Consider the following 27043-nt stretch of genomic DNA (forward strand, 5'->3'; position numbering starts at 1 on the left):
AAAACGACAACAGCTGAAATAATGAAAATTTAAACGATTCATATTTTAACTGTTCATCATTTAAGCATATTTGCAACAGCTAAATTTATCTGGGTGAAATCATTTAGAGGATTTTTCTTTTCTTTTTTTACAGATGTTGAAACTCATATTTTAACAAACACAATATGCTCTTGGAAAAGACTGCATTTTTAAAGAAAACAAAACCATGTCATAGTTATAATTTTATTCTAATATGCTTAATTTTTTCATTACTTAATATTAAAGACAACTGTTTGTAAAAATCTATAATGGGCCAAATAAAGGGAAATTGTGACCTGCAGTACTTTGTGATCAGCACTAATAAATGCAGTACATTTCCTTCAGGTTAGACATAATTATAAACAGAATCCATTTCAATGTGATTGCATTCATTGGGATTCCATGAAACACACTGACGTAGCTGATTATATACTGTTCCTCACTTTAATAGACTTTCTGCACTGTGTAAAACATGATAACTTGCAGCCTGAGCTCAATAAAGCCATTTTAGCCATGTACAAGTTCATGCTTCTACCTGCTTGATACATTGCACACTCTGTGGACTTTTTCTTGTCTCTGTAAATGCATGCAATCTGTGATACGTGACTGGTGTTGCACAACAATCTCTATTTTCCACGTAGCACAGTTTTCCATTTATACAGTCCACATTCTTCAGCCGTCTGCATACATCCTACAAAGCATGTCTTTGTACACAGGATTACTTTGAATTTATGCAAATGTACAGACTTGTTCTTAAATTCCAGAAAAGAAAAAAAAACGGTCTCTGAATCTTGGCTTGAGGACATTATTTGACAAGAACAAAGCTTAATTGGAGCACTGAAACAGGTTATCACCCAAAACGTAAGTACTCATTTGGGTTTGGGTTCATATCCAAGACTTAAAATAGAAAACATGAGTCCAGCTTTTCGTTCCTTAACAAGTCCGACTGGCAAACCAGCAGAGGTGAGATGAGGACAGTGCAACTCAAAAACGGGGAAAAAAAATACTTTGAAGGTGTGCTCTGCAGTGGGCGTGAGAGTTGGCACCATGTTTAATGAATGAAGTTGTTATTATCATTTCTTCAGTCCTTTCCTGTGTAAACCGTTTCCTCCACAGTTCAGCTGAGGACAGGGTAGCTATTAGACTGCCTTCCAGTGCAATAACGGTGGACTCATGCTGAGTTTAAGTATGTGTGTGCAGGAGATTGTTTGTTCTTCATGCAGACGTGGTGATTTTTGTGTAAACCTGTGTGCGTGTGTGTATGACAAGCTAATAAATAAAGCCTTGTTTATCTGGATCTTGCCATGCTCCGGATCCTGTAGAAGGATTATTTTAGGTCCATTTCAGTGCTAATCATAAAAAACATATTCCCATATTCTCCATGATTCACTATGTCACCTTATATTAGTGTTTACTGGATATGTATTTGTGGTTGGGGCAGCTTACTGTACTTATTGTTATAGGATATTCACTAGGGGCAAAATGTGTGTGTGTACACAGGTGAAAATACCTGTCGCTCTCCCCAGGACAGAAAGAGTTACAAATGAGAGGTTTCATAATGAGGGAGGATTGTAAGCTGTTAACTGTTGTCAAACTCAGTAAGGCCAGACACATCTTGGGGCTACAAATAATAAGCTTATTTTGTAGAATCACAAAAATTCTCCAGGTGTCAGGAAAATTACAAAATCATGAAATGGCACGCCCTCGGGTGAGAGGTTATGTGAGGATTACAAGCTTTGATATCAGTTTTTTTTATTTAGACTATTAAAGTCAACACCTGTCAAAGTAGAAGAGACAAAACATCATCATAGTTTTTGAGATTACCCCAGTAATGAAGCTCAGCTGGCTGACATTAGACCTTTGGGTTGTACAAAAATTTTAAAAAGTATTTTGAAGAATTTAGCAACAGGTTGGTGAAGTAAAACAAAATCCAAAGAAACAACTTTGACTTCAGCATCTTTAGCAAACATCTGCATGTTTGGTTAAAGCGATATCAGCAGAAGTAGGGCATCTGGCATTAAAAAAAAGTATATATATATATACTTCGTTTTTTTTTAAGAAATCTGTGCCAAATCAAACACTACACATTATCTCATATCATCATCCATCTGCTGTGGCGACCTTTAATGTTGTGGCCCCTCATTTACAAATGGTAAATGGACTGATTCTTATATATGCAGCCACCCCCACCTACACATCTACAGTGTATATGCCAAAAGAAGCTACCAGGAAACTGACTCTAGCTTTATATTACAGTAAAATCTGACTAATGTCAGCCTATTCATTTTTCAATTTAAAACCAGTTATGCATTTCTCAAAAATCTCTTCTATGAATTTCCTGACATCTGTGGGTGGCTTAGACATATCAAAAGAACATCTTGCTCTGTCTGGTACTCCGATATTGAGCAATACTGAGCAACATTCTGACAAGGCATCAAAAAATAACATTCAAACCTTCTTGCTGTATCACTGTTGTGCTAAAGTTGTTATTAATCTTCCTCTCACCTCTGGGTCCGATTCTGTACATCTGTGCCAATAGGCAGGGACCTTATCAAGGAAACTGGCAGCACAGCTTTCATTCATGCCGCCCTATCAACATTTATCAGTTTTAGCATGTTGGAGACAAAGAAAGGTGTGTGCCAGGGAAAAATACTGAGAAATGTTAACTGCAGTGTTTCTGTGTGTGGGGCAAGAGACATCTTGCTGTAAGGAATCTAAGGTGAACTTCTCTTCTTTGCCCCGTCATGGTCTCTCTTCCTACTTTCTCTTAATCCCCAATCAGTTCTGAGAACAGACAACCCAATTTCCAATAACATATCCACAGAATCAATGTATAAAACAATAGAAAAAGCAACAAATCCCTCTTGATCCACAGTTAGGAAAGCTCTTACATTAACTCTCTTGTCTTATTAGATTTTAATTTATTGTATTTTTGTATTAGTTTCTACCAGCACTGTAGTAAAATTACCATATTTTTGCCTGTTAGGATACATTAAGGAAAAAACACAAGTTCCTTCAGTTGTAAGTGAAGAAGTTGGGGCAACAGTCACTTTCCTGGCTTGCTGACTGAGTGTGAGCACACTCTAGTGGATGGTTGGAATAATTACATAATGACTGGCACTGACGTTAGATTACCCCCCAAAAACTGGTGATTTGCAACACTGTCTCTTCTTAATTGTAAAAAAATAAATAAATCTTTGCTGCATCACTGTATAAATGACATTCACACAAAGCACAACTGAAACAGTCTTGTTTTGTTTTACCTGGAAAAAAAATTCCAAATATGTAAAAGATCTAATTTAAGAAATCTGTACTGACTACAAGGCTACATGGGAATGATTCATTAGCCACAACTTGAATGGAACAACCCTCTGGACATCATCAGCATACATTTTTTAAACTAAGGCTTCTCCAGAGTCACATAACCAATTATAGAACTGATTTGCCTTCCAAAGCAGTAATCCCTGTGACCACTGAGACCCCATTTGGATTTTTAGGCCGCTGTGTAAGATATTCTGAAAGTCCCGTCTGCATCCCTTTTTATCAGGTCAATGCAACCTTTGCTTAAAGGTTAACTCTAACAAGTTTCACTTCATATAATTCATCCACACCTGTATTCCCGAGTTCCAAACGGATTGACCCTGGTGCTGGTAACTTTAAAAGAACTTTCTGGGTGTCTTTTATTATCTTTGCCAATAAATATCCCCACAAAAATGTGGAAGAAAAATTAGTTGCACACTTCAACCCATGTGAGTAGTATATAATTGGTACATTTGCATGTATGTGCACACAAAAAGTTCCCACTTACATACTACTCCTAAATTCTACAAATAAGGTCTTCGAAGAACTCTCATCTGGTAGAAAAACCCAAGAATTAAACCATCCTTTTTTTTAAACCTATTAATATTTTGTTTGTTTTTTAAGACTTTTCTGTTTGGTTGTTTAAAGGGGTGGGCTTTAACCCAACCCCTAACCCTAGACCAGGGGTGGGCAATTCTAGGCCTCAAGGTTTTAAATGTGTCCTTGATCCAACACAGCTCATTTAAACGGCTAAATTACCCCCTCAACATGTCTTGAAGTTCTCCAGAGGCCTGGTAATGAACTAATCATTTGATTCAGGTGGACACCGGCCCTCGACGGTCACCCTGAATCTGGTGGATGCTTTGAGATTAACTAGAATCAGACACTAAACAAAGACTCCTGCAGAAGCTGATATGATACATTTTCTTGCAATGGCGTTATCATTACTGATGATTTATTAAATCTTTATTACAAATGTCCCAAAAGATGATGGTAACCTTTCAGATACGCATTATGTTTTATTTTCTTCAGGTTTTTCTGTTGTTGTGGTGTTTCGGTCATGAAATGTTCTTCAGTGTTGTGAGTATGTGACGAGTTGCAACCAACAACAAGAACACTTGATATGAATGTGTAACATTTTAGACTTGGTAAGCAGGATTGGCTGGGCTTAAAATATGAGTAATTCTAAATATATTTTTCAGATAAACAAAAAACAAGTCAATCTTCCAACAAGCTGTTCAGTTTCACTATTGGGTTAGTGGAGGGATGTCAAACTCATCTCAGCCACATGCAGCCCACTTTGACCTTAAGTGGGTTGGACCAATTCATTCATTTCCATAGCGCCAGACGACAACTGCCGCCGCAACCAGTGAAGCTTCCCTTCCCAGAACTTTAGCTGCACAAATTAAGGGCCTCTATAATTCAGGTTTTTCTGCATCACAGAGAAGTTGCTGTAGAAAATGAAAGAAGTTCAGAAAGGCTCTTTGGACTTGTAAGAAATATATGGGTAAAACTGCAGATAGGGTTGTGGTGGCTCTTAAGAAAATATAGTTAATATAGTCCTCTGGGTTTTATGTTTGACACACCTGGGCTAGAATAACCAGTTTACAACAAACCTGTTATGTGCCCAAACTAACAACAGAGCACATTAATCTCTTAGCATCCACGAGGTCACAGCAACCCATCTAGGATAAAGGTTCCACACCCAAGTGGAAAAACGTAAAGGTTTTCATTTGAAAGGCAGCATTTTTTAAAAAAAAAAAATCAGACATATGGCTAAAACAAAATAAACCCCAAGCAGCCTCTTTAACATAAAAAGCAAATATCTTGATTGTAAAATGTCTTGATTGTAAAATGTTAAAGTCATATCATATTTGACCCTTTGGCATGCAAATGACAATCCCATCTGGAACCATGACTTCAATAAGCAGAAACAAAAATCAGAAGGTTTTATACCCCAGCACCATTTAGAGACAGCACAACAATTTCGTTCTTCCTTTTTTATATATAAAGGCATTTTCATATTACATATTTTGGTGGTACATAATTCAAGTTTTTATAGATTTGGTTCACAGAAGAATCACATAAGTAACTGAGCACACTTCCCTAGATAAGACAATTCTTTAAAAGTAGCTTAAATAATAGTGCAGTACAAAAATAAGTGGGTTCATCACAAAAATGTAGGGTTTTTCTCATGTGAAAGGTACAGTGGCACATTATTCTTCTTTGTAGAAAATATGACATTAAAAAGGTCCTCCTTTTTTTGTTGTCGTGTTGTTTGTTTTGCAGCAGAGAGCCGATTAGAAAACGATACATTCACTGGCTTTCTTTATCCCACTGGCAGAAGGCACTAGAGAGCAGACTTGGCTCAAATGACATTTGCACTTATGGCTTTTTTTACTTGCAGGACAATCAGAGCCAGAAACTTCCTACTGAAACATTTGTTTATGTCCTGATGTGTTTTTGACAGACGCTGCAACTACTTGCAAGTGCTAAATGACCCAAGTCTGTAGAGGAGCTCAGGATTCATTCAAAGAGAGCAATAAGGTTCCTGAAAATGATAACAAGTGCACACAGAAAGTATTCTTCAGTTCCACTGCCAGGTTTCAAACAGACTCAGACTGAAGTGAACTGAGCTGAATTCCAGACTCTGGTTTACAACATCGGGACAAAAAGGCAGTTCTACTGTGCCAGTCCTGCATCTTTAGCCATGCCGTAGAAGATTCCTCTCTTAGATATAAGGTTTGTAGGAGTATCAAACTCAGCTATCCGTCCCTTGTCCAACACCAGCACTCTGTAAGAAGAGAGGAAGAGAGTGTGATTCATTCACAAGACCTATACAGGTTTTAAATCAGTACATTCTTATTTTCTTTTACACACACATCACATTATCAAATTTACTCCTACTTTGCTTTTGGTAGAAAAGCATCAGTATTGTGTGTTACAGTTCTAAAAATCTCACTTACTTCAAAATAATGAGCAGCTATTTCTAAAATAGTTTTAAAGTGGCCCATTTCTGCCCCTGGGACCTGACTAGAGTAGCTTTGCATGATTCAAAATAATGAATAATAGATGTTTTAGCCACATTCTCTTTGAGGGCATCCTCCCTTTAAGCCAAGGATGATAAGAATGGCTCTCCCTTGCAAAAAAGAAGAGTTGAACAGCAGGTCGGCTACAACCACAGTTTTGTTCCTGAGATGACCATACTAAGGATATCCATCGTCTATGAGCGTTCACCATTGTAACAGTACATATAAATATATGACAGAAAAAAGGAAAAGCAGGTGGTGCATTTTCCCTTCAAAGTAATCGGTAAGGTACTAACCTTGTGTAATCCATTATTGTGTTGAGTCTGTGTGCAATGGTGAAGACGGTGCAGTCTTCAAACTGAGTCCTGATGGTGGATTGGATGAGGTCATCTGTCTCCAGGTCGATAGCAGCAGTAGCTTCATCCAGGATGAGGATCCTGGTCTTCCTCAAGAGGGCTCGAGCTAAACACACTAGCTGCCTCTGGCCCACACTGGAGACACCAAAATCCAGTAAGTGAAACAGCATTTACAGACAAGCCTTGCTCACCGTGCTTCTTTGTCTCTGAACGTACCTGAGGTTCTCTCCTCCCTCTGAACATTCGAGGTCCAGTTTTGCTGCCTGGTTACTGACAAACTTGTGGAGGTGAGAATGTTCCAGGGCTTTCCACACCTCTTCATCGCTGTACTTCTCAAAAGGGTCCAGGTTCATCCTCAGTGTCCCAGAGAACAGCACAGGCTCCTGAGGCAAACACAGAAACACAGGTGAGCAGGAATAAGCTACCACAACCCTGGCTGGAAAGGAAAACCGACAGATGGACATTCAGCTGGGCTCTCACTCTGATATTATTCGATGCTACAGAGTGGCAGGGTGAACTTGGGTGGGTGCAGGGTGGTGGTGGGCATCACTGGTAAGGTGCAAAGCACTAGCTTTAGTTTACAGCACACAGACAGATCAGCAACTAAATTAAGAATTAGCAGTCTCCAGAGCCTCAGTCAACATAACAACAATCTAAATAACCCCGTTTATGTGACTCAAGCTGTTTTCACATAATCTTTGAACAATTTTTACAATAACATTTTTACAATAACAGGCTCAGGGAGGGGCAGATGGCCTGGTTCTTCCTGTTAAAAGGGAGCTTTTCCTTCCCACTGTCGCCAAGTGGCTGCTCACAGGGGGCTGTTTGACTGGTGATTTCAGATGTTTCCCGACTAGAGATAGTGGAATATAGAGCTTGAGACAGCAGTAGCAGATATCACAGTTAATAATATTAACTGCGCTATGTCCGCATTGGCTTAAAAGTTTTGGTCCTTGAGTTATACCAGACCCTAATAAGTGTTAGAAGTAAATAGATGCTTTTTATACTGTAATTACTACTCTGAATCATTTAGTTTAGTTTTTTTCCTGTTGATGTATGAGATCTAAACTGTACATATTTCATTGGAAAATTAAGATTATTCGCACAAATACTGACATATAATCCTTTTCAAACATACAGGTGCTTCATTCAGGCAGAATTTGACAGTCGTACCTGTGGAATGATGGTGAGTTTAGACCGCAGGTCGTGCAGGCCTATCTCTGATATCTTCACGTTGTCGATGGTGATCTCGCCTCCCGCAGCTTCCAGCAATCTGAAGAGGCAGAGCGTCATCGAAGACTTGCCGGCCCCCGTACGACCTACGATACCGATCTGCGCAGAAACACACGGAGTTGTGTTGAACACCCCACTGAGCCATTATTCTGCACTGATAAATAAATCATCTCGGCATATCCTCCCCACACCTTCTCTCCTCCCTTGACTCTTAGCGTGATGTCCTTCAGAACGAGGTCCAGTCCCTCTCGGTACCGAACGCTGTAGTCGTTGAACTCCACATTCCCCTGCATGGGCCATTCAGGTGGGGGCTTCTTGTCCTCCACCTCCCAGGGGGCCTGTAAACACAAACACAGCTCTTCATGGTAGGAAAACTTTCTGAGCAACTCATTAGCCTATTTGGCTTGGACCAGAACCGATTTGTTTATCAGGCTAAGAAGTCAGAGAGCTGTACTTCTTTGCACAGCCACTCGGAGCTGCCAAATATTTATTTCACCTCTGGGATGCACCGGATGCTTCAAACAGAGGCTTTCAATAACAGCTACACCAACTAATGCACAGAAGGGGCACTTTCTGTGATGGCTACTGAAAAAGTACACTCTGTACAGTATAAGTGCCCTGTTTCTCTGCAACAGAGGGGCCCTTGTTGGCAGCAGGTAAGCTAACATTTCTGGAACTAGTTACAGTTTATAGGTCTTGTGTTGCAGAGTTGAGCAACAAGGCAGGTTTGTTTTTTTTTTAACGTGGCTAAATTCCTACATTTTAACCGTAGCACAAAGCCAACACCACTTTAAAAGCAAACACATGAACAGTCCCATCTTCACAGAGTATTAGAAAGGTGCTTAAAGGGATTCATGACATACCTCTGTCTTGGTCTCAGAGTACTCCTTCACTCTCTCCACTGCTACTATGTTGTTCTCCAGTTCTGAAGTCATCCGCACCATCCAGTTCAAAGACATGGTCACCTATTGAAACAATGCCTTATGAAACACTCCAGAAATTTACAATAAGGGATGCTGTGTGTCCACTACAGCAAAGTAAGGCAAAGCAAAACAACTTCCAGAGCCTTGTAAATAAAAAATGACTTACATAAAAGACATTAAGACAAAATGAAAAGGAAAAAGTTTTAAATTGAGCAGAAAACAAGTAGGCCCTTCACATGAACGTGAAGCAGCTCAACTAGATACTAACGAGCTGAACTTACAATATGAAGACTTATTCACATATAACTTCATTCAATTAAAGCTGTATAATATTTGGTGAAGTTCAAGGGAAGCGTTAGCATGCAAGTAAAGTAAGGTTTATTAGCTAAAACTGAGCAAAAGGATAAATGATGTTACTAAACAACCCCATCCAATAAAATTGTGATACAGAGTAAAATGCAGATACATTCAGAAAGCAATGATCTGCTTTAAGTGAGAAAATGAAGCTCATTCTTAATTTGATGACAGCAACATATCTCAAAAATACAGAGACAGATCCATGTTTACCACTGTGCAACACCCCCCTCTTCTTTAAGCAACAGTCTGTAAACACTGAAATTTCTCAAGCACATTATAGATCAGAAGAGTAGTAACTGTGAGGCACAGATGATAAAATATTTAAAAGGATAAATGCTAGAAACTAAAATTTGAAATAAATTAAGATGCTTTGCTAAACAACAAACATGAGTTTTCATAAAGTTAAAAGTAACTGATAAAGTGATAAGAGGCAATACTGAGAACACTTATAGCGCTCTGTATTTCAAGCAAACAATAGGCTAAGAGGATAAAACACTGATTTGATCCATGGTAAAAATACCAGTGACTGCAGCTTTACTGAGAAAGCATTATAAATATAAAAAATGCTATAAAGTGACATTATTACTGGTTAAATGAGATATCTAGGTCATATTCTTGCAATAGCTGTAGTAGTACCTGTAGAGCATAGGACACCGACAGACCCACGAGGCCGGGACTAAGACTGTCCTTTCCTGTCACCGCAAACAGGCCAGCAAACAACACAATGCAGTTTCCAATGAACTCAATTCGCACTCCGAGCCACCTGTAAAACAGCAGATGCAGTTGACCTTAAGAACACCTGAGAAACTAAAACACGGGATAATTCAGCACCTCGTGTTACGACAATAATGACTTATACTCATTACTGGGATACAAGGGGCAGTGCCATTGATAGAGCCACAAGTTTTAGAAATATTATTTATTGTGGAGCAACACTATAGTAAGTACAGTATATTTTCTTATGTGTGTATAGACAGTATGCGAATTCCTTTTGTGCTTTTCACTCTTTGCACTCAGACAGTGTTTCACATTAACGCCATCTTTCCAATAAGATGGACAGATGTTAGAAAATCTGCTTTTTTCTTAAAAAAGGATCAGGTGAGAATTTTGATATTGACCTTGACCTTTCTCACTATGTGTTAATAGACCTCTCTGCATTGAACAATACTTGTTATTAATCTCTGGTTCTCTTCCACAGCACGTATTTTATCCCGTCTTCCTTCTCTCACCCCAACAGATGGCCCCGCCCCTCCCTGAGCCTGGTTCTGCCGGAGGTTTCTTCCTGTTAAAAGGGAGTTTTTCCTTCCCACTGTTGCCTTGCTCAAGTGCTTGCTCAAGTGCTTGCTCAAGTGCTTGCTCATAGGGGGTCAAATGATAGTTGGGTTTTTCTCTGTATCTATTATTGTAGGGTCTACCTTACGATATAAAGCACCTTGAGGCGATTGTTGTTGATTTGGCGCTATATAAATAAAATTGAATTGAGTTGAATATTACCTATGCTACACCCAGTTAGCTTAGCTTATCATAAAAGCTGCACACAGGTGCAAACGATTTGCTAAGCTTTGTTAGAAGCCACCAAAATTTCACTGTGCAATTTGAGTTTAAACAGTCATTGTAGTTAACCATAATAAACCTACAGACACGAGCAGGATTGATTTTCTCATCTTGTCACTCAAACTTAAGGCTGAATAGAAGAGAAGAAGTCTTTGAGCATGAGTACTCCTTACCTTCCTATAGTTATAAACACTAGATATTCGCCATTTGTGCACACGAGACAATGAGATTTTTAAAAAACCCACCTTATAGAACTTTAGGGGCTCCATAAGTAACAGATTATGTGCAGCCACAATTTGAAACAAAATTCAAAGCAGAAAGAATCAGCCAAACAGAGACGCAGAATTTTTACATGCAGTGGCTGTGCACAGAGCGACACAAGAACTCAAGACTGGAACACAGCTGCTTCTCTGCTGGAGCAGGATACTTGCCTGTTTGACACTATACCAGGGTAGTAACTCTTTTGGTTCTCATCCACTTTGATATCACTCATCAGAACAAAGGCAGAGTGCCTGCCATATGCTCGGATTACACTACAGCCAGTGATGGTCTCAGAGAAATGGGAGTATATGGGAGAGCGGCTGACCGACTCCAGACGCTTTAGCTGCCGAGACGTGGCAACGTAAAATCTCTACAAGCATTGAGGGGGAGAAAAACAGACAATGTTAAAACACAACAAGGCTTTCCATGTGCTCAGATATGTTTAAATATGATGCAAATACAGGCTCACACGCATACACACGCACACCCACACAGAGTAATGAAGAAAGCCTATGTTAACAAAACAACTGCAGATATTTGACCCTGAGCTTTTAAGCATTTAAGCATATTAAACTAATACAAATAACAAGATTCACTGATAAAATCCGCAAAGCTGACAGAACAGGTGATTTTTATCTGCAGGTGTTTTGTTTTTCATTACACATATATCTGCATCCAGTATTTGGTAGTTTCTGAGCACAGTGAGATTAAAGACGAATATGGCAGAGAGACAAGCGATGCAAAGTGGATGCCATGACAAAGCTGCAGGAACAACATTTAGTGTTACTGTTAAGCTGATATTAGTTGTGTGAGTGTGCAGTTAGTATCACGTAGTGAGGACACAGAATATTCCCTTAAAGACAAACTGAGAGTTGGGTAAGCAAATCTTTGGGCAGTGACGCAACTTTTATCATTTTTGCCCTTTATGCCACATTTGAAATGAAAGATTCCATTTTATTTATTAAAAAATAAATAAATCGTATAGACAGTTTTATATGTTCATGATGTGAAATATGACTTGATAAGTAACCTACGTTATAGATATTTTTATTAGTTACACAGGAAAAGGTTAGAATATGAGACGTATATACCTCATGTGGTCATGGCACAACATGTGGCTAAATGAGCCCACTTTAATCAGGCTTCCCTTTGACTACAATGGACTGTAGGAAGATTAATGGCTTAATAAACATTTTAGTTCATTCTAAAAGAGTTAATGTGTACTTAATAAGATAAAAAAAAAGACATCTGCAAACATCTGCGGAAAACAAAGATAATGGATGAATGATCACAGGATTCCTTCCATGGTTTAAAAAAAAAAAAAAACGTAGATAACACTCTTTAGGATGTCCGTAAATCATTATCCACACCTATGGTAAATCGAGATGCCACAAGAGTAAATATAGAGGGTTCACCACAAGGTGCAAACCAGCGATCAGTCTCAACATTAAAAAGAATTGGGCACTGGTTTAAATCACAGGTTGAGTTGGAGCCAGGTGAATCTCTCCCCAACCGGTCGCGGCAGATGGCCCCGCCCCTCCCTGAGGTTTCTGGAGGTTTCTTCCTGTTAAAAGGGAGTTTTTCCTTCCCACTGTCGCCAAAGTGCTTGCTCATAGGGGGTCATATGATTGTTGGGTTTTTCTCTGAATGTATTATTGTAGGATCTAACCGTACACTATAAAGCGCCTTGACACGACTGTTGCTGCAATTTCTGTATGAATAAAATTGAATTGGATTGAATTGAATTGAATCATTGTCCTTGAAATGTCTCACGTTTTTGTTGCACTGGCAGAATCGCATGTTATTCTCCATCTACATGCTTCTGTTGGGTCAGATTACTCTGGAAATGTTAGTGTTAATTTCCAATCTTCTGTGGATAATATGCAGTTATATTTTCTGCCGACAGGCTGTGACGTAAACACAGTCTCACATTGCTGGGCTCACTCAGATTCAGCCAAGCATTGAAGTTTAACAGACAACTTTCTTCATCTACTACATCTTCTGTGGCATCAGAGAGCTTAAATTGTGAAAATTGTGTCACTTCCCAGTCACCTCCAGGCTAACTGTATTATCCTGGTGGGCAATTCCAGGCCTCGAGGGCCAGTGTCCTGCAGGTTTAAAATGTGTCCTTGAGCCAACACAGCTGATTTAAATGGCTAAATGACCTCCTCAACATGTCCTGAACTTCTCCAGAGGCCTGGTAAGGAACTAATCATTTGATTCAGGTGTTTTGACCCAGGGTGACATCTAAAACCTGCAGGATCCTTGAGGCCTGGAGTTGCTCACCCCTGTCCTAAAGCCTTTCAAAATCCTATAAGAAAAACCTGTAGTGAGTTGGCACCTGACAAAAAGAGATTCATACTCATTCATATTCTAGTCACCTAGTTATTGAACAGCTGTTTGAGCCTTCAACTAAATGCCTGCACACTTAACTGAAAGCCAAAGGGCTGACACTGCACAATTTCATCCGATGAGTTAGATAAACCTGTGATATGCAATAGAAAGCCGAGATAACCCTGATACCAGAAAAGTAAAAAGGACACCATGTGTTAAAATTGTTAGTTTGCCCTTTAACTGCATATAGGCAACAAAGTGTTGCTTGAGCACTGAGACAACCACCTTTTCTATGAGTCTTTAAAACTGACGACGTAATCAGCAGAAATTTATTTTGTGAATGTTAGTGTTGATTTGTGAATGTTAGTGTTGATTATATCTCGTAGCATTTATTAAAACGTATATTAACACAGCAGTGCTGAACACTATAGAGAGATACCACCAACACTAACCACTGCTGCTGACACCAACACCACTAAACAGATTAGAAAGGGCTGCTCTCACGGCAGAAATGTTTGCCCTGTCCTCGGTGAAGTTGCTCATCTTTTGTGCATGTGATTGTTTAAAAAACAGGATGTAAATAAAGAAATGTAGTTCATGCATGAGCTTTTTAATAAGTAATACGAGCTCCCAAACTAGAACCAAATTACACTGGATCCTTCAAGGCTGGGGCCAACACATCTATTGAAATAACCTGACAGCATTGTAGCCAAAATTATATTTTTTTGTGGTGTATATGGGACAACATATATGATGATACAGATATATCTGTATGAGGCCAACAATGACAGTTAATTTAAAGCGCAAAGGCCCAAATATGTTTTGCGAAATGAAAAATAAAATTCCTTAAAAACTGTTCTTTACTGCTTTATGAAACCTCGCAGAGGAACAGATAAGTTTCTTTTTGACACACTGAACGATGTTAAAAGCAGGAAAAACATGCACGGCTCTTTATCCACATCTGATTTTCAGTTAGTAATATTATTTCTGCCCTAAGAGAAGCCCTGCCTCCGTGGATCGACTGTAACGAGTGCTGGGCTGTATCCTTTATATCTGGTACACAGAGACGTTTCTCAAGGCTAACAGGTGTTTTTTTGGGCTACAAAGTTTAGAAGAATAACTTATAAATGTGATGCTTCACTCACAAGCTCGTATGCAGGAGCACTGACGTGAAAACTTTTTGTTATTCGACTTGCTAAAATGACGAAAAGTGGCATCATATCAATTCTTGAATCAGAACTGACAGGAATTTTAGGAATTAAGCCCATTACACGATGAGTGTGTTGCAAAAAGTGACACGAAATTCTGAATTTTTCAGATATGAACTTGTAACATACACACACCGAACCGAACGAGTTCACTGAAAAAACAAACGTGGACGTGAAATGAGCTGGTCCTGATGTTTGTGAAGAAGAAAAGGAAGAAACTTGAGATTCTGGTTTTATCCGATTCTCGTGAGAAGGCAGCGGCGGGGAGAATTTCATGGTTTGATTCCAGAGTTGAAGCTTTCATACATATCTCAGCATGTCAGTGGGGCTATTTTACTATTGTTGGGACAGCATCTGACGACACAGAAATCATTTCACAGAGCTGACTGACTTAGAGACGTACAGCTGTGTCTCTCGCAAAGTACTATTATTTTACCACGTCTATATTCAGTACCAGTGCGCGCTTTGAGATACGAGTGCCAAATGCAGTGACGTGATTGGTCAGATGTGTTCATGCAGTAACTATAACAAGAACAACAACATGATCTACTGTGCAAATACTTGTGTGATAGATATTTCAGGTCATACTGCCCAGCACTAACTGCAATCCAATTCACATTTGTTGATTACAGCAAAAAACAGTTTAACTGACGTTTTGCTGCATTTTAAACCCATAAAACAACTGAAATAACTACGGCTCACACAGTCTTAAACTACAGACTGGCCACTGAGCGACTAAGGCCACAACAATTTATGACTACTGGACTAGACCAAACCACACAGCAACTAAATCTAGACGAGTAACAATCACTGCCTCAACCACATGCAGCTGTTTACTACCACACACACACTCAACAGCACTCGCAGACATGCATGTTATATTAATGAGTTAGCAGACTCTTTTCCTATTTACCTGAACCCACCAATAGAACACCATTAACGGGGCTATGACTATGAGGAACATTGGGGTGAGGGCACAGCATATGAGCAGCACATTCAGTGTGTACCAGAAAGTGCGCATCCATATGTCAATATTGTCTGGGATCTGGGAGTCTATAGCATCCACATCTTTGCTGAAGCGGTTTAGTAACCGCCCAGTAGGGGTGCTCTCGAAGAAGCCCTGCGGAGCTCGCAGGACCCCCTGAAGTAAGTTGCGGTGTGTGAGCTTGGCTGCCTGCAGCATACTGTAGGCCCGGCACAGCAGGCAGTTAATCAACAGCAGCGCACCTGCGAGACAGGAGGGGAGGGGGTCAGGTGTGACAACACAATAACGCCTGCGTTAAATGGATGAGCAGCCTGTGAGACAGCAACTTTCAGTGTCAGTGCAGGTTTCCCAGAGTCAGTCCTCTACGCCACTTATACACCTCATAAGTGGCATTTTATCATCATATTCTTTCATTTATGCTTCCCTTTTGTGCACATGGTGCTTACTTTTAATATCTAATGGAAAACTACCAGATGTGGAAATTTTAAAAGACTAAATAATTAAAAATTTCATTAACTTCAACAGAGAAATGTGAGATACTGCTATCATTTCACCTAAGAAGGTGAGGTCACACTGGCCTTCGATAAAAATAAAGTTTATTTAGTTGTGTTAACAGTGCTTCACCACTAGAGGGGGGTATAGATCACTAAAAACTGACTGACGTGACTTTGATTTTGTTCACGATACAGTGATGGTGTGAATGTGTTTAGGAGCGTGATCTGTGAGGTGTGTGTGTGCATGTGCATCGCAGCAAGCTGCAGGCAGGACAGGAAGTGTTTTGGCTGTGGAGAAAGAGTAAAGTGAGTTTACAACTGAAAAGGAAAAAATGACAGCAGGAGGTGCTCATCATGGACAACATTGCAGGCTACGGAGGAAACAAGCCAAACCTGACGGTTACAAATTTTGCTGCGGCAAACATGCAAGCAGCATGCCACTTGAGGAAGAGGAAGAGCCCCACATTTTCAAGGAAAAGAAGAACTGAGAGGACACATTTGGCACGCGAGCCACACTGCCACCCGACCCCACCCAAGTACCTGGACAAAGACGTATATGACAGCCAGGGGTACTATGACAACAGCAAAAATGGGTGTGCTGGAAACAATAACTAATATAGTGGAGAGAGAAACGAAGAAGGTGCCCAGGAACATGAGCACAGTGGACGGCAGAGCCTCATCTATCACGTAGATGTCCTTGGAGAAGCGGTTGATGATGCGTCCTATAGGGGTGGTGTCAAAGAAAGACTGGGGCGTGTGGAATTTGTTGGTGAGCAGGTTAAAGTGCAGCTTCTTGGCTGCACCGATGTTCCCCATGGCTAATGTGAAGGAAGCAATCATGATCAGGATACCTGGGATTAGGTTAAACCACAGGAGCAGAAGAAAAATTGATTAGGGGGAGGAACGTTTCACTGTAGAACGAGAAAGCAGCTGTTATAAATAGACATGGGCAGCTTCTGTCCTGAATGTGAGGTAGTCAGGGGAGCAGTTCACCATGAAAGGAGCCGCAGTTAAAGAAAAAAAGGATGTCTCTTGTATACAAGAACAATGCTCAGTGTATTCCAATTAACGATGCTGTAATCAGATTAACTCTCCTTTGGCTCACAGCATCTCTCCAGAGTTTACTGTACAAAAGAGAAGCATTTCAACTGGCTGCAAAGCAAATCTGTTCCGATTATTTCAGTAAAACACAAAGAAAAAGCTGTGAGGGTGGAAGTGGAAGTATAAAGTAGGCATTCAGGTTCAACAATCCGACATGGCAGCTGTTTGCATTTCCGCATAAAATACATGCATTTAAATAAACATTCAGCATCAGCGTGTCTTACCTTGTGCAAACCCCAGTGCCGCGTACACCCCCACCCTCATCTGAACATTTTCCGCGGTGCTATTCGTCACGGCGTCATTGGTCCACTCGCTGAGCCAGATGTTTGTTCCGATGGAGGCAGCGCTCTGACAGCCGTACAGGAAGCAGATGACCACTGACAGCAGTGGTCCGACTGCCTTGACGTACTCCAGGTACACCTTTCCTTTCACCTGGGATCAAAACAAAAGATAATTCAGGGGTCGATGTGGTCCAACCAGTGAATACCAGGTTGCTATGTTGCAGTGAACGCTGAGCAGTCGTGGGTCAAAGGTGGAGAACTTTAAAATGAGCAGTTATATATTTGCAGGTTAAAAAGAATTGAAATATGATGCACCGACCTGGCCGGTTTCTGCCGTTTCTGCCTGGATGAGTTTCTCCATCTCGCGCGGTTTCTTCTTGTCTTGCGACTCTGAATGTTTTCGCTGGCTGCAGCCATGTCTCCTTACTGAACGGGACCTGGGGTTCTCTCCGTCTGAGGACATAATGCTCATCTGCCTGTAAAAAGGGGCACAGGGCAATGAGCTCACGCTACTGAACAGGGTCAGGATAACTGGTGGCGATAATGCATTTATTCAACTGCTATTTTGTGCAAAAAGACTCCATATTTTTCAATTTGCTTAATGTTTTAAAAAGCTCATATAATTCTTGAGAAATTCCTGATAAAAAAAAGACAAAGTTTGGAGTTTATGCAACAACCGTTTTATCTCATCCAAGTTTAAATATCCAGTTTTTTTCAATTTACCTTATAAAACTTCTTTTTGCTTCATTGATCATTGGTTCACTGTCCACCATGTCTGTGTGGTTGCTAAGGGCGTCATCGGGGAACAATTCGTCATCTTCAATGATCTCATCTGTGAGAGCAGAACACCAGCATGAGATACTATTGAACCATCAATCCGTTCTGCACCAACATGAGGTGATATGTAAGGGGAGGAAATGCTGTACCGCTGGCCTCATCCTCCTCCATAATATCCTCCAGGGCATAATTTCTGAGGAACTCGGCGAATGCTCCATTCTGCTTGAGGAGATCCTGATAGGAGCCCATCTCTGACACCCGGCCATCCACCATCACCATTATATTATCCACCTGAGGCAGGAAGCTGATGCCATGTGTCACCAGGATGCGTGTCTGGAGTCAAACACAAGAAACTTCTGTCATGCAATAAACCAGTATGACAATTACCATTTGCATGAACAAGACCAATTAAACTGCCGAAAATGAAAATATTAGACTTAGTGATTTAATTATTGAGGAAGATCATCCTTTAGCCCAAGGCTATAATCTGGCATATTTACATTTGTTATGTTCATTAATATGTATTGTCCCTCTTTCTAAATAAAACTAAAATTAAATTAAAATTAATATTGTCCATCTGGGAGGGGGAAAAAAGCACGCGATCCCAAGCGCTTATTTTCTGCGTACAGCCTTGTGCAACAATCCCTCGAAAACCACATTTGCAGGAACCGCCGATCTGTCCTGCACATTAGGTTAGAGGAGCTTTAGAGCAAGCTGGATTCCAGATATTCACTTTCATGGTATTTCTATTATTACAAGGTCAAGACTTTGACTTGGCTGTTCCAAAACATTCGATTTCTTTTGTATTTGACCGTTCTGATGAAGAATGACTTGCAAGTTATGTTTGTTTTGTTATGTTGTGTATGTTTTGCTGCATGACTCAGGTTTTCTTGAGATTTGGTTCTTGGGGGGGGAAAAAACATCCTGAATTTGCTGAATCTGGGTGATGGGAAGCAGGTGAGCCAAAAATAAACTTCTCTCAACTTCTAGCAATTTAATCCTAGAAAGCACTGAGGTGACAAAGCCATGTGTGACGATTGAATCTCAGAAGATTATCACAACAACTCATCTTCTGGGAAGCTCAGAGATATGTGTGCATGCACTCATAATTTCCTTTCAACTCTCCTTTTCATACATCCCTGTTTCTTAAATAAATACAGGACGCACACTCACACCTGACAGGAAACACCTGCATTTAATTTCACCAAAAGGCAGAGGTCTCCACACCCTTCCCCTCATTTTTTTAAAAAAAAATATTGAACCGCTGTGTACTTTTTAGGTTCTTGTTCCTACTTTTAAAAGCTACAGCCATTACAATTTAGCTGAATGCACTTTTGGTTCATAGTTCTCTTTAAAGTAACAAAAGAGAGAAGGAAAAAAAAACAACCCAAAAAAACCTAATGAACCGGCAGAGAACAGTGAGTAGCATCTTACTAATGAGGGAGAAAAAGATACAACTGTACATACTATATTAAATACTGCATTGTACAGTATATAAATAAAGAAAACCTGAAGGCCAGCTGTTAGTCAGGTTCAGTAACTTCTGAATATGACTACTTCCAGCAGAACGCTGCCACACAAAGTTACTCTTTTTACAAACTGGTGTCATAAATATGAAAAATCAGCAGATTGGAAAGTGATCAAACCTCATAAAACTTCCTGTCCAGTAGAAAGATAAGACACAACTTCCTCTTCTGAAAAATTACAGCTCTGCGAGGCTGTCCGTTTCACACTGAACTGCAGAAGTTTATAATGGTAGTCTAAAGCACTTGGGTGGTCAGGAAGAGTAGGAAAGTACTACATAAATACAAGTACATGAAACTGTTCAGACTCTAACGGTCGCATTCCGGCACAGAGCCAGACAACCACCTGATGTCCACCAACAGAAGGCCGGTGGATTGATGCCCAGCTCCTCCAGGCCATGTGTTGGAAGTATCGGCGTGTAAGTTACTGAACGGAGTGTGAGTGTATGCAAATATTAGATAAAACGCTGTGTGTGACTGGGTGAATGACACTTAGTAGTAGTAGACTTCAGCAGTAAAACTGAGCCGAAAGTAGCAGTTCATTTACAACATAATAGGACAAAGATTCATGTCATATTTACTGGTTGTGTTGTTTACAGAGAACCTTTACATCATCAACTAACCAGGACAGAAGTTGAGTTTAGAGTCTCCTCACCTTGCCCTTCAGAGCCCCTTCTGGGCCGATCAGGTTGTCAAAGATGTGTTTGGACACGTGGGCGTCCACCGCGGACAGCGGATCATCCAACAGATAGACATCAGCATCACTGTACAGAGCTCGAGCCAGGCTCACCCTCTGTCTCTGACCACCAGACAGATTGATGCCCTGCAGGACAAAAACCAAATAAAAAGGCCGAGGCTGAATTTATATCAGAGTTCCTCGAATCAGAAGCCTGATTACATTAGCAACGAGTATCCAATAAATTCAGGAGAGATCTTTGATGAAAGTCATCAACAAGTGCTGAGAGAAAATTGGAAATAAAACAGATGCAGAAAGAGATTAAAAATTAAAATCAAGGAGACTAAACTCGCTCCCTGTGCTTCTGTACCTTCTCTCCTATCTCAGTCATGTCTCCTCCAGGCAGCACCTGCAAGTCTGGGGTTAAGGCGCACGCTTCCAGGACAGAATTGTATTTCTGCTCATTGTACGGGTTCCCGAACAGGATGTTGTCCCGCAGGGTGGCGTTCTGTATCCAGGCCTGCTGAGGTACATAAGCCACTGACCCCTGAGGATAGAGACAGACAACCAGGTTCTTCTCACTTCCTCAAATAGGAAACCTTTTATTATCAGAATAAACCATGCCACATTTTCTAGAAATGATTCCCACTGCAATAGGACTGATGTGCTCTTTTTAAATGTAACGTTAAGCAAAATAATATACACATATATTCTACTCAAGACTAAGCTTTACAGTACTAAGTTATAACTTCCTTTTTGTCTAACTGGATTTTATATTTTATTACTTATTACTTCCAGAATTGAGCCTAAGTTAAGCTAAGCTAAGAGACTGCTAGCTCTCCTCATTTTTTTCCCAAAATGTCAAACTCTTATGAACGCTGTCTGCAATATTTTAAAGAATGAATGTACCCATATATTAAATACATGTTTATGTTAATAATGGTCTTAAATGTATTATGTAGACTGTTTTTAATTAACAAAAATGTTTAAAAGATGAGAAATTGAAGCCAAGTCCCATAAACCTGCATCATTTTCAAAGAAAAGCACGGGGCAACCTTATGGAGAAACCTTTAGGGAGCGGCCCTCAGCTCATTTGCTTTGTAATCTTGGTAAAAAGGTTCCTGAAGACTTTATGGGCTGCAGTATATTCTGTGTCCTTTATCTAAAACAGAGCAACTTGTCAGAGCCACTCCTCGTGCTTGACGTCTGGTTTTAAAGCAGCTGCATAGTGTCGTCACGGTGACCGTCCATTTTCCCACCATTACTGTTACTGAACCACAAAGATCAAAGAGCGTCATTAATTTTAGGCACAATGGCTACAGTCGTTTTTTTCATTCTTCAGTATCTGTGTTGATGTTTACCTGCAACATTTCAGACATAAACTGGAGGTTTATGCAAATATCAACATTCAATAAAATGAAAAACATTTGTAGAACTTCAGATATTAATGTTCATTCTGCCAGCGATATTCGGGAAATTGAAAATGCTTGTTTTGTCTGTTTTGTTTTGTTTATTTGTCACTTGGCAGTAGTAAATAAACGCATCTTTTCAGAGGACAAATATCTAAAAACGAGTTTGAGTTTATCAGAGTTTTTTAGTAAGTAAGTTGCGTCAAAAGGAGCAAAAAAATTTGATGACAACTATTTGATCATTAAACACGAGCCGTTTCATTTTACATCTGGCCAACTGATCCAGCTTTCACACGAAAATATCAAATGGCGAAACTTTACAGGAAGGAAAACTGCAATAACTGGGTCAAAACCACCTGCTGCTTCCCGGTATGTTATTCAAAAAACACTAGGGGAATTCCTACCCGAACAGAAACCTCTCCCTCCACTTTTTCCATGTCACCCAGTAATGCTGAGATCAGGGAAGACTTCCCACAGCCAACATGGCCCACCACAGCCAGCAGGGAGCCCTGGGGCACCATCACGTTAATACTGCAAGCACACAATCAAATATTTTACTAAAACAAATACGGTGAATATAAAAATACGATGTGTGGCTTTCGTAGCATACTTGTGTAGAACAGGAGCGTCGTCTTTGCCCCACGTGAATTTCCCATTGACAACCGTGACTGCAAACTCTGTTGAGCAACAAAATGACACAAGTGAGAAAAAAAATCCAAGTCATCCAAGAACTGGCCAGGCAGGAGTCACTAGGTGAAAAAGAAAACAGTGAACTTGCACTCAAGCATAATGTAATCTAAATGACTAGACAAAGCAAAGTTTTGACAAGTTAATCCAAGTGTTTAATTTCACCTGTGACTGTGTTGCTCCTGTTTACGGAATCTGGATCCAGCTCATCATGACTCAGGAAATTTTGGACTCGCTTCAATGAGACGCTCGCCTGAGATGTAGAATAAACAGATGCATGCAATGAATTCTGCTAAAGAAAACCCGAAACACGAACACAGCGCAGGACGTGAAAAAGGTTCCCACCTGTACCAGGCTGCTGATGACTTGGGGAAGCATGTTGAGGGGAAACCTAAGGATGTTAAAAAGCGAGATCGACACGAAGGCCGTCTCCGCATCCAGGATGTTTTTTTCATCCACAGTTACATACACGGCAAATGTTGTCAAGGCAACCTGGAAACACATGGGAAAAGCAGACCACTCAGACATCAAGGTTCATCGGTTTAATGCAGAGAGGAGGCAGAGCCGTGATGCCAGACAGTCAGTGACTCAGCAAGGATCTAAATATCAACAGCACCTTTAAGACTGAAGTGCTCATTTACCCAACTAATAAAACATGCGTCCACAAAATGTGACCTAAAGAAGATAACAATTGCAGGCATGAGCACATGTGAAAAGAAACGCTGCTCACACACCATATGAAGACTTTTCTCCTTTCTTCTTTGCACAGAAACTTGACCTCAGGGTAAGGCCATGTGTATATATACACGTGCTTCAGTTCAGTTTCCTGTGGTTTTGTTAGTCCGCTGCAGAAAGACGCCTGCTGAGTGGTGAAAGTCGAAGCACTAGAAGCACTCTGGTTCTTCCAATATTGTCTCAAAAATCACACTTTTCTTAATATTTTAGCCTTTCGCAATTGGGACACAAACTTTCTGTGGTGGCTCCAAGTGCACCAGAATACTTAGTCACTGTAGGTTTATCCAGAGCTTTTCAGACTGCTTAACAAACTTTGATGGGAGATGTTTAGACTCATCATAAATCATTCGAGTAAATTATGTGTATGTAAATTAAACTGTAAATGCTAAACAAACAAATGGGGTTAGTGTGATCGTATCTGCAAATAATCTTAATCCAAATATTTTCATATCAAGGCCTAAAACCCCCTAACGAGGAGCTTCCTAATAATAATGCCAACATGTGACATTCTTATACAAGTTGGAAATGAAAGTCATGTTAATGTAAAGCAGCTTCCAACCAGTAAAGTTATTAAAATATGACTTTAAAAACTGACCTAGAAACTGACAAAGCTCTTTGTCAAGGCTTTTATTAACAAACCATAACAGACAAAAAGCTGTGCTGAAACCTATAGTGGTGTCATAATAATAAACTGTCAAATTTGAACAAGTTTTCATCCTGTTTAGATTTACTGTGTAGTCAACTTTACTTCATGAGTTTCTTGAGTTTTTTGGGGGAAGCCTACCAGGAAAGGCGCACTGGTCCAGGCCATGGTGGACAGTGCTCCGAGGTAGGCCGTCTTGCGTAGCACGATAAGCTCCTTTTGCCGAATGGCCAGAACCTTTTCTTTGAAGGAGCTCTCCCACGCGTACAGCTTGAGGACTTTGATGCCGTTCAGGATCTCGTTCATCAGCTTGATACGAGCATCTTTGTGCTGCATCTGCTCCACCTGACGATGATGGTGAGACCAGCTGTTTTTACTTGTGAATTTTGATACTTAAAACACAAAGGGGACTTATTTTTAAGCAAATCAATTGTGTGAATGTCTCATTCTGTTTGTTTTACACTGAAATACCTGATAGGCTCGAGTCTTCATAGCGATAAATGCATTAAAAGGGATCAGCATGATCATAACAGCCACCCCAGCAAGCACAGATGGACCGAGGATCTGTAAAATAAACAAGAGTCAGCAAATGATTAAATTTATGATACAAAATAAAGAAGAACTCTCCTGTGTGTAAATAAAAACGTGGCAGGTCCTGGATAACCACTACCTCCCACGGTCTGGTGAGGAAACTGTAGACTGACTGGATAAAGAACTTGATCCAGTGTGGCTCAGCTTGCCACAGCTCTGACCACGAGACCTTCCAGTCCATTCCCTTCTCCCACTGAGCCCACACCCCTTGCTGTCACAGTCTGTCTCTAGCTGTGCAGGTTTCCTCCACCCCTGTTCAGATTCCTTCCTAAACCAACTGGGTTCTTTCTTCTTCCCAGGTTTTGTTGCATCATGGTATTGGCATGCTGTTGCCAACACCAAAGTCTGCCGCAGCGGCTCTTCTGCCTGGTCAGCTCCTCCTGAGCCCTTCACTTCCTACCTGTCCTCACCTTTGTGGTGGTTGAGGAGGCTCTCTTACCAAACAAACCACAAATTTTTCTGACAGGCTGCTGAATGGAAGTCATAGCTTGGAAGATGACGAAGATGATCTCAGTGACCGACAATGGTCAGACAGCTTCCGAATTACAGTAAATTTTAGCTGTTATTCTCATGAGTGCATTAAATAAAGTCCCCTTGGCATAAGGAGAAGACTCAGTGTAACAGAAATACAATCTGTGCATGTACCTGCCAGAGGAAATATAGTGCCAGCATAATCTGAAGAGGGGCAGACCACAGCATGTTAAGGAAGGTGGTCAGATCCATGAACCTCTGCGCATCCACAGACATCAGGTTGACTATCTCTCCCACAGTAGATGAACGCTTGGCTGCATTAGTTATCACTAGTGCCTGTAAAAAAAAAAAAAACAAGCAAAACAGAAGATCAGGGAACAAAACCCTTAACACCACAAGAATATTTTCTATGAAGCAATTGATTTCTCCCTTCTAAATTTAAATATGAATGTAATTTGTTTGCAGAACAAAAAAAATCTAATGGGATCGTTTCCTGCATACCTTCCTGTAGATAGCTCCGATGACAGCAGTGCGCACATTCATGCCAGTGACAAAACAGTACTGAAATTGATGGTGGAGTATGAGGGTTTGCAGCAGGGCCGTGAAGAACATAAGGCAGGCCAGCGTGTACCCCCACCAATTAGGAACATCTTTTTCTTTAATGAACAAGATCAGCATCCTGGAAAGATAAAGAAGAGGAATAATTTGATTAAAGCACATGAAGCTGAAATAACCAAAAGTGTAAACTCCTGTGTAAGCCCTCCATCCTCCATCCATGCAGACACACACTGCAAAATGTTAGTGTCATTTAGCGCACTATGATCCAGGTATCCTACAGTTTGGACTGTACAGACATCTGTTCTTTAACTATGGCCTTAAAATACTGGGGAGAACTGCTGACCTTCAACACCTGAAAAAAAAGATTAAAAAAAAAAAGTCTGGCATTCACAAAAGAGTGTTACTATTAGCAGAGACCTTAGCGGCTTTGTTGACTCATGGTGTGAGTGTGTCAACACACCACTGTTTCCCAGGCCTCTAATTTCTTCTGTGCTCGCCTGTTGAAATCAGACCAAATCAAACATGTTCTTTAATCAGCCGTCCTCTGACACCGTTACGAGGACACAGAAGTCACGAGGCTCACGAGACTTGGAATGTCCTCCGACAATCACCTGAAGCTCCTTTGTTCAAACTGTGCTCATGCTTTTGCCCTCAAGGCGAGTCACGTTCCCCGAAATCTCAGCTAAACCAAAACTCTAGTCTGTTTTAACTTTTCGTGCATTTTACTTCATTAGTCTTGCAAAGTTTTTAAAGCTACAGACTTATTTGTATCTTTTTGAGTTAGCGACTCAGGACACACGTTATTTAGCTTAGCATGTCACCTTTAAAGCTTTACATACTATATATCAGAAACTCACTTATTCCTGACACTCCCTAACTTCCCTAATGTCGCATTCCAGAAGGACTGCTATTTCGTGCTATAGGGACAAATAACAGAACCTGTTTAACCTGAGATAGATACACTTAATCTGCAGATTATCTGCTCTTTCCATGGGTGATTACAGTATGTAAAGGCAGCTTAAAGGCCAGAGCTAGAATGACAGGTACATCCTGTTGTAACAGTAGATTTTTCATAGTATAGCATGGTAAATGGCCTGTATTTATATAGCGCTTTACTAGTCCCTAAGGACCCCAAAGCGCTTTACATATCCAGTCATCCACCCATTCACACACACATTCACACACTGGTGATGGCAAGCTACATTGTAGCCACAGCCACCCTGGGGCGCACTGACAGAGGCGAGGCTGCTAGACACTGGCGCCACCGGGCCCTCTGACCACCACCAGTAGGCAACGGGTGAAGTGTCTTGCCCAAGGACACAACGACCGAGACTGTCCGAGCCGGGGCTCGAACCGGCAACCTTCCGATTACAAGGCGAACTCCTAACTCTTGAGCCACGATCGCCCCAGTATATAAAACAGTAAAGGGCTCAATGGCATGTCAAAGCTGAACATGAGGGACAAAATAGTTGTCTTTAATGTTTAAGTGTGTGGCAACTGCTTCTTCTGGTTAAGGGTTTTGTTATTACTGTGGTTATA

At 40.6% G+C, this 27043-nt stretch overlaps 1 protein-coding gene across 2 annotated transcripts in view; it reads right to left on the reverse strand.

Moving 5' to 3' along the window:
• Window positions 1–5303: 5303 nt before the first annotated feature.
• The window catches only part of abcc3 (ATP-binding cassette, sub-family C (CFTR/MRP), member 3), a 54969-nt gene continuing 33229 nt past the window's right edge, over window positions 5304–27043 (reverse strand). Inside the window, exons 9-31 of one of the 2 annotated variants that reach the window (XM_082544045.1) lie at window positions 25448–25625; window positions 25121–25282; window positions 24356–24448; window positions 24026–24229; window positions 22852–22998; window positions 22672–22759; window positions 22430–22496; window positions 22224–22350; window positions 20781–20957; window positions 20390–20557; window positions 18361–18544; window positions 18158–18266; window positions 17754–17910; window positions 17378–17585; window positions 15487–15800; window positions 11202–11401; window positions 9853–9979; window positions 8800–8901; window positions 8128–8274; window positions 7877–8035; window positions 6920–7086; window positions 6644–6838; window positions 5304–6112 (exon numbers count right to left, since the gene is read on the reverse strand). In XM_082544045.1, coding sequence (XP_082400171.1) covers window positions 6001–6112; window positions 6644–6838; window positions 6920–7086; window positions 7877–8035; window positions 8128–8274; window positions 8800–8901; window positions 9853–9979; window positions 11202–11401; window positions 15487–15800; window positions 17378–17585; window positions 17754–17910; window positions 18158–18266; window positions 18361–18544; window positions 20390–20557; window positions 20781–20957; window positions 22224–22350; window positions 22430–22496; window positions 22672–22759; window positions 22852–22998; window positions 24026–24229; window positions 24356–24448; window positions 25121–25282; window positions 25448–25625 — 3592 coding nt within the window. In that variant the 3' untranslated portion in view covers window positions 5304–6000. Of the gene's footprint in view, window positions 6113–6643; window positions 6839–6919; window positions 7087–7876; window positions 8036–8127; window positions 8275–8799; window positions 8902–9852; window positions 9980–11201; window positions 11402–15486; window positions 15801–16592; window positions 16904–17377; window positions 17586–17753; window positions 17911–18157; window positions 18267–18360; window positions 18545–20389; window positions 20558–20780; window positions 20958–22223; window positions 22351–22429; window positions 22497–22671; window positions 22760–22851; window positions 22999–24025; window positions 24230–24355; window positions 24449–25120; window positions 25283–25447; window positions 25626–27043 lie in introns of both variants that reach the window. The other variant, XM_082544046.1, reaches the window with a different exon arrangement.

The sequence above is a fragment of the Aulonocara stuartgranti genome (genome assembly GCF_965226115.1).
Source record: "Aulonocara stuartgranti genome assembly, chromosome: 8".
In the NCBI taxonomy this organism is placed as follows: Eukaryota; Metazoa; Chordata; class Actinopteri; order Cichliformes; family Cichlidae; genus Aulonocara; species Aulonocara stuartgranti.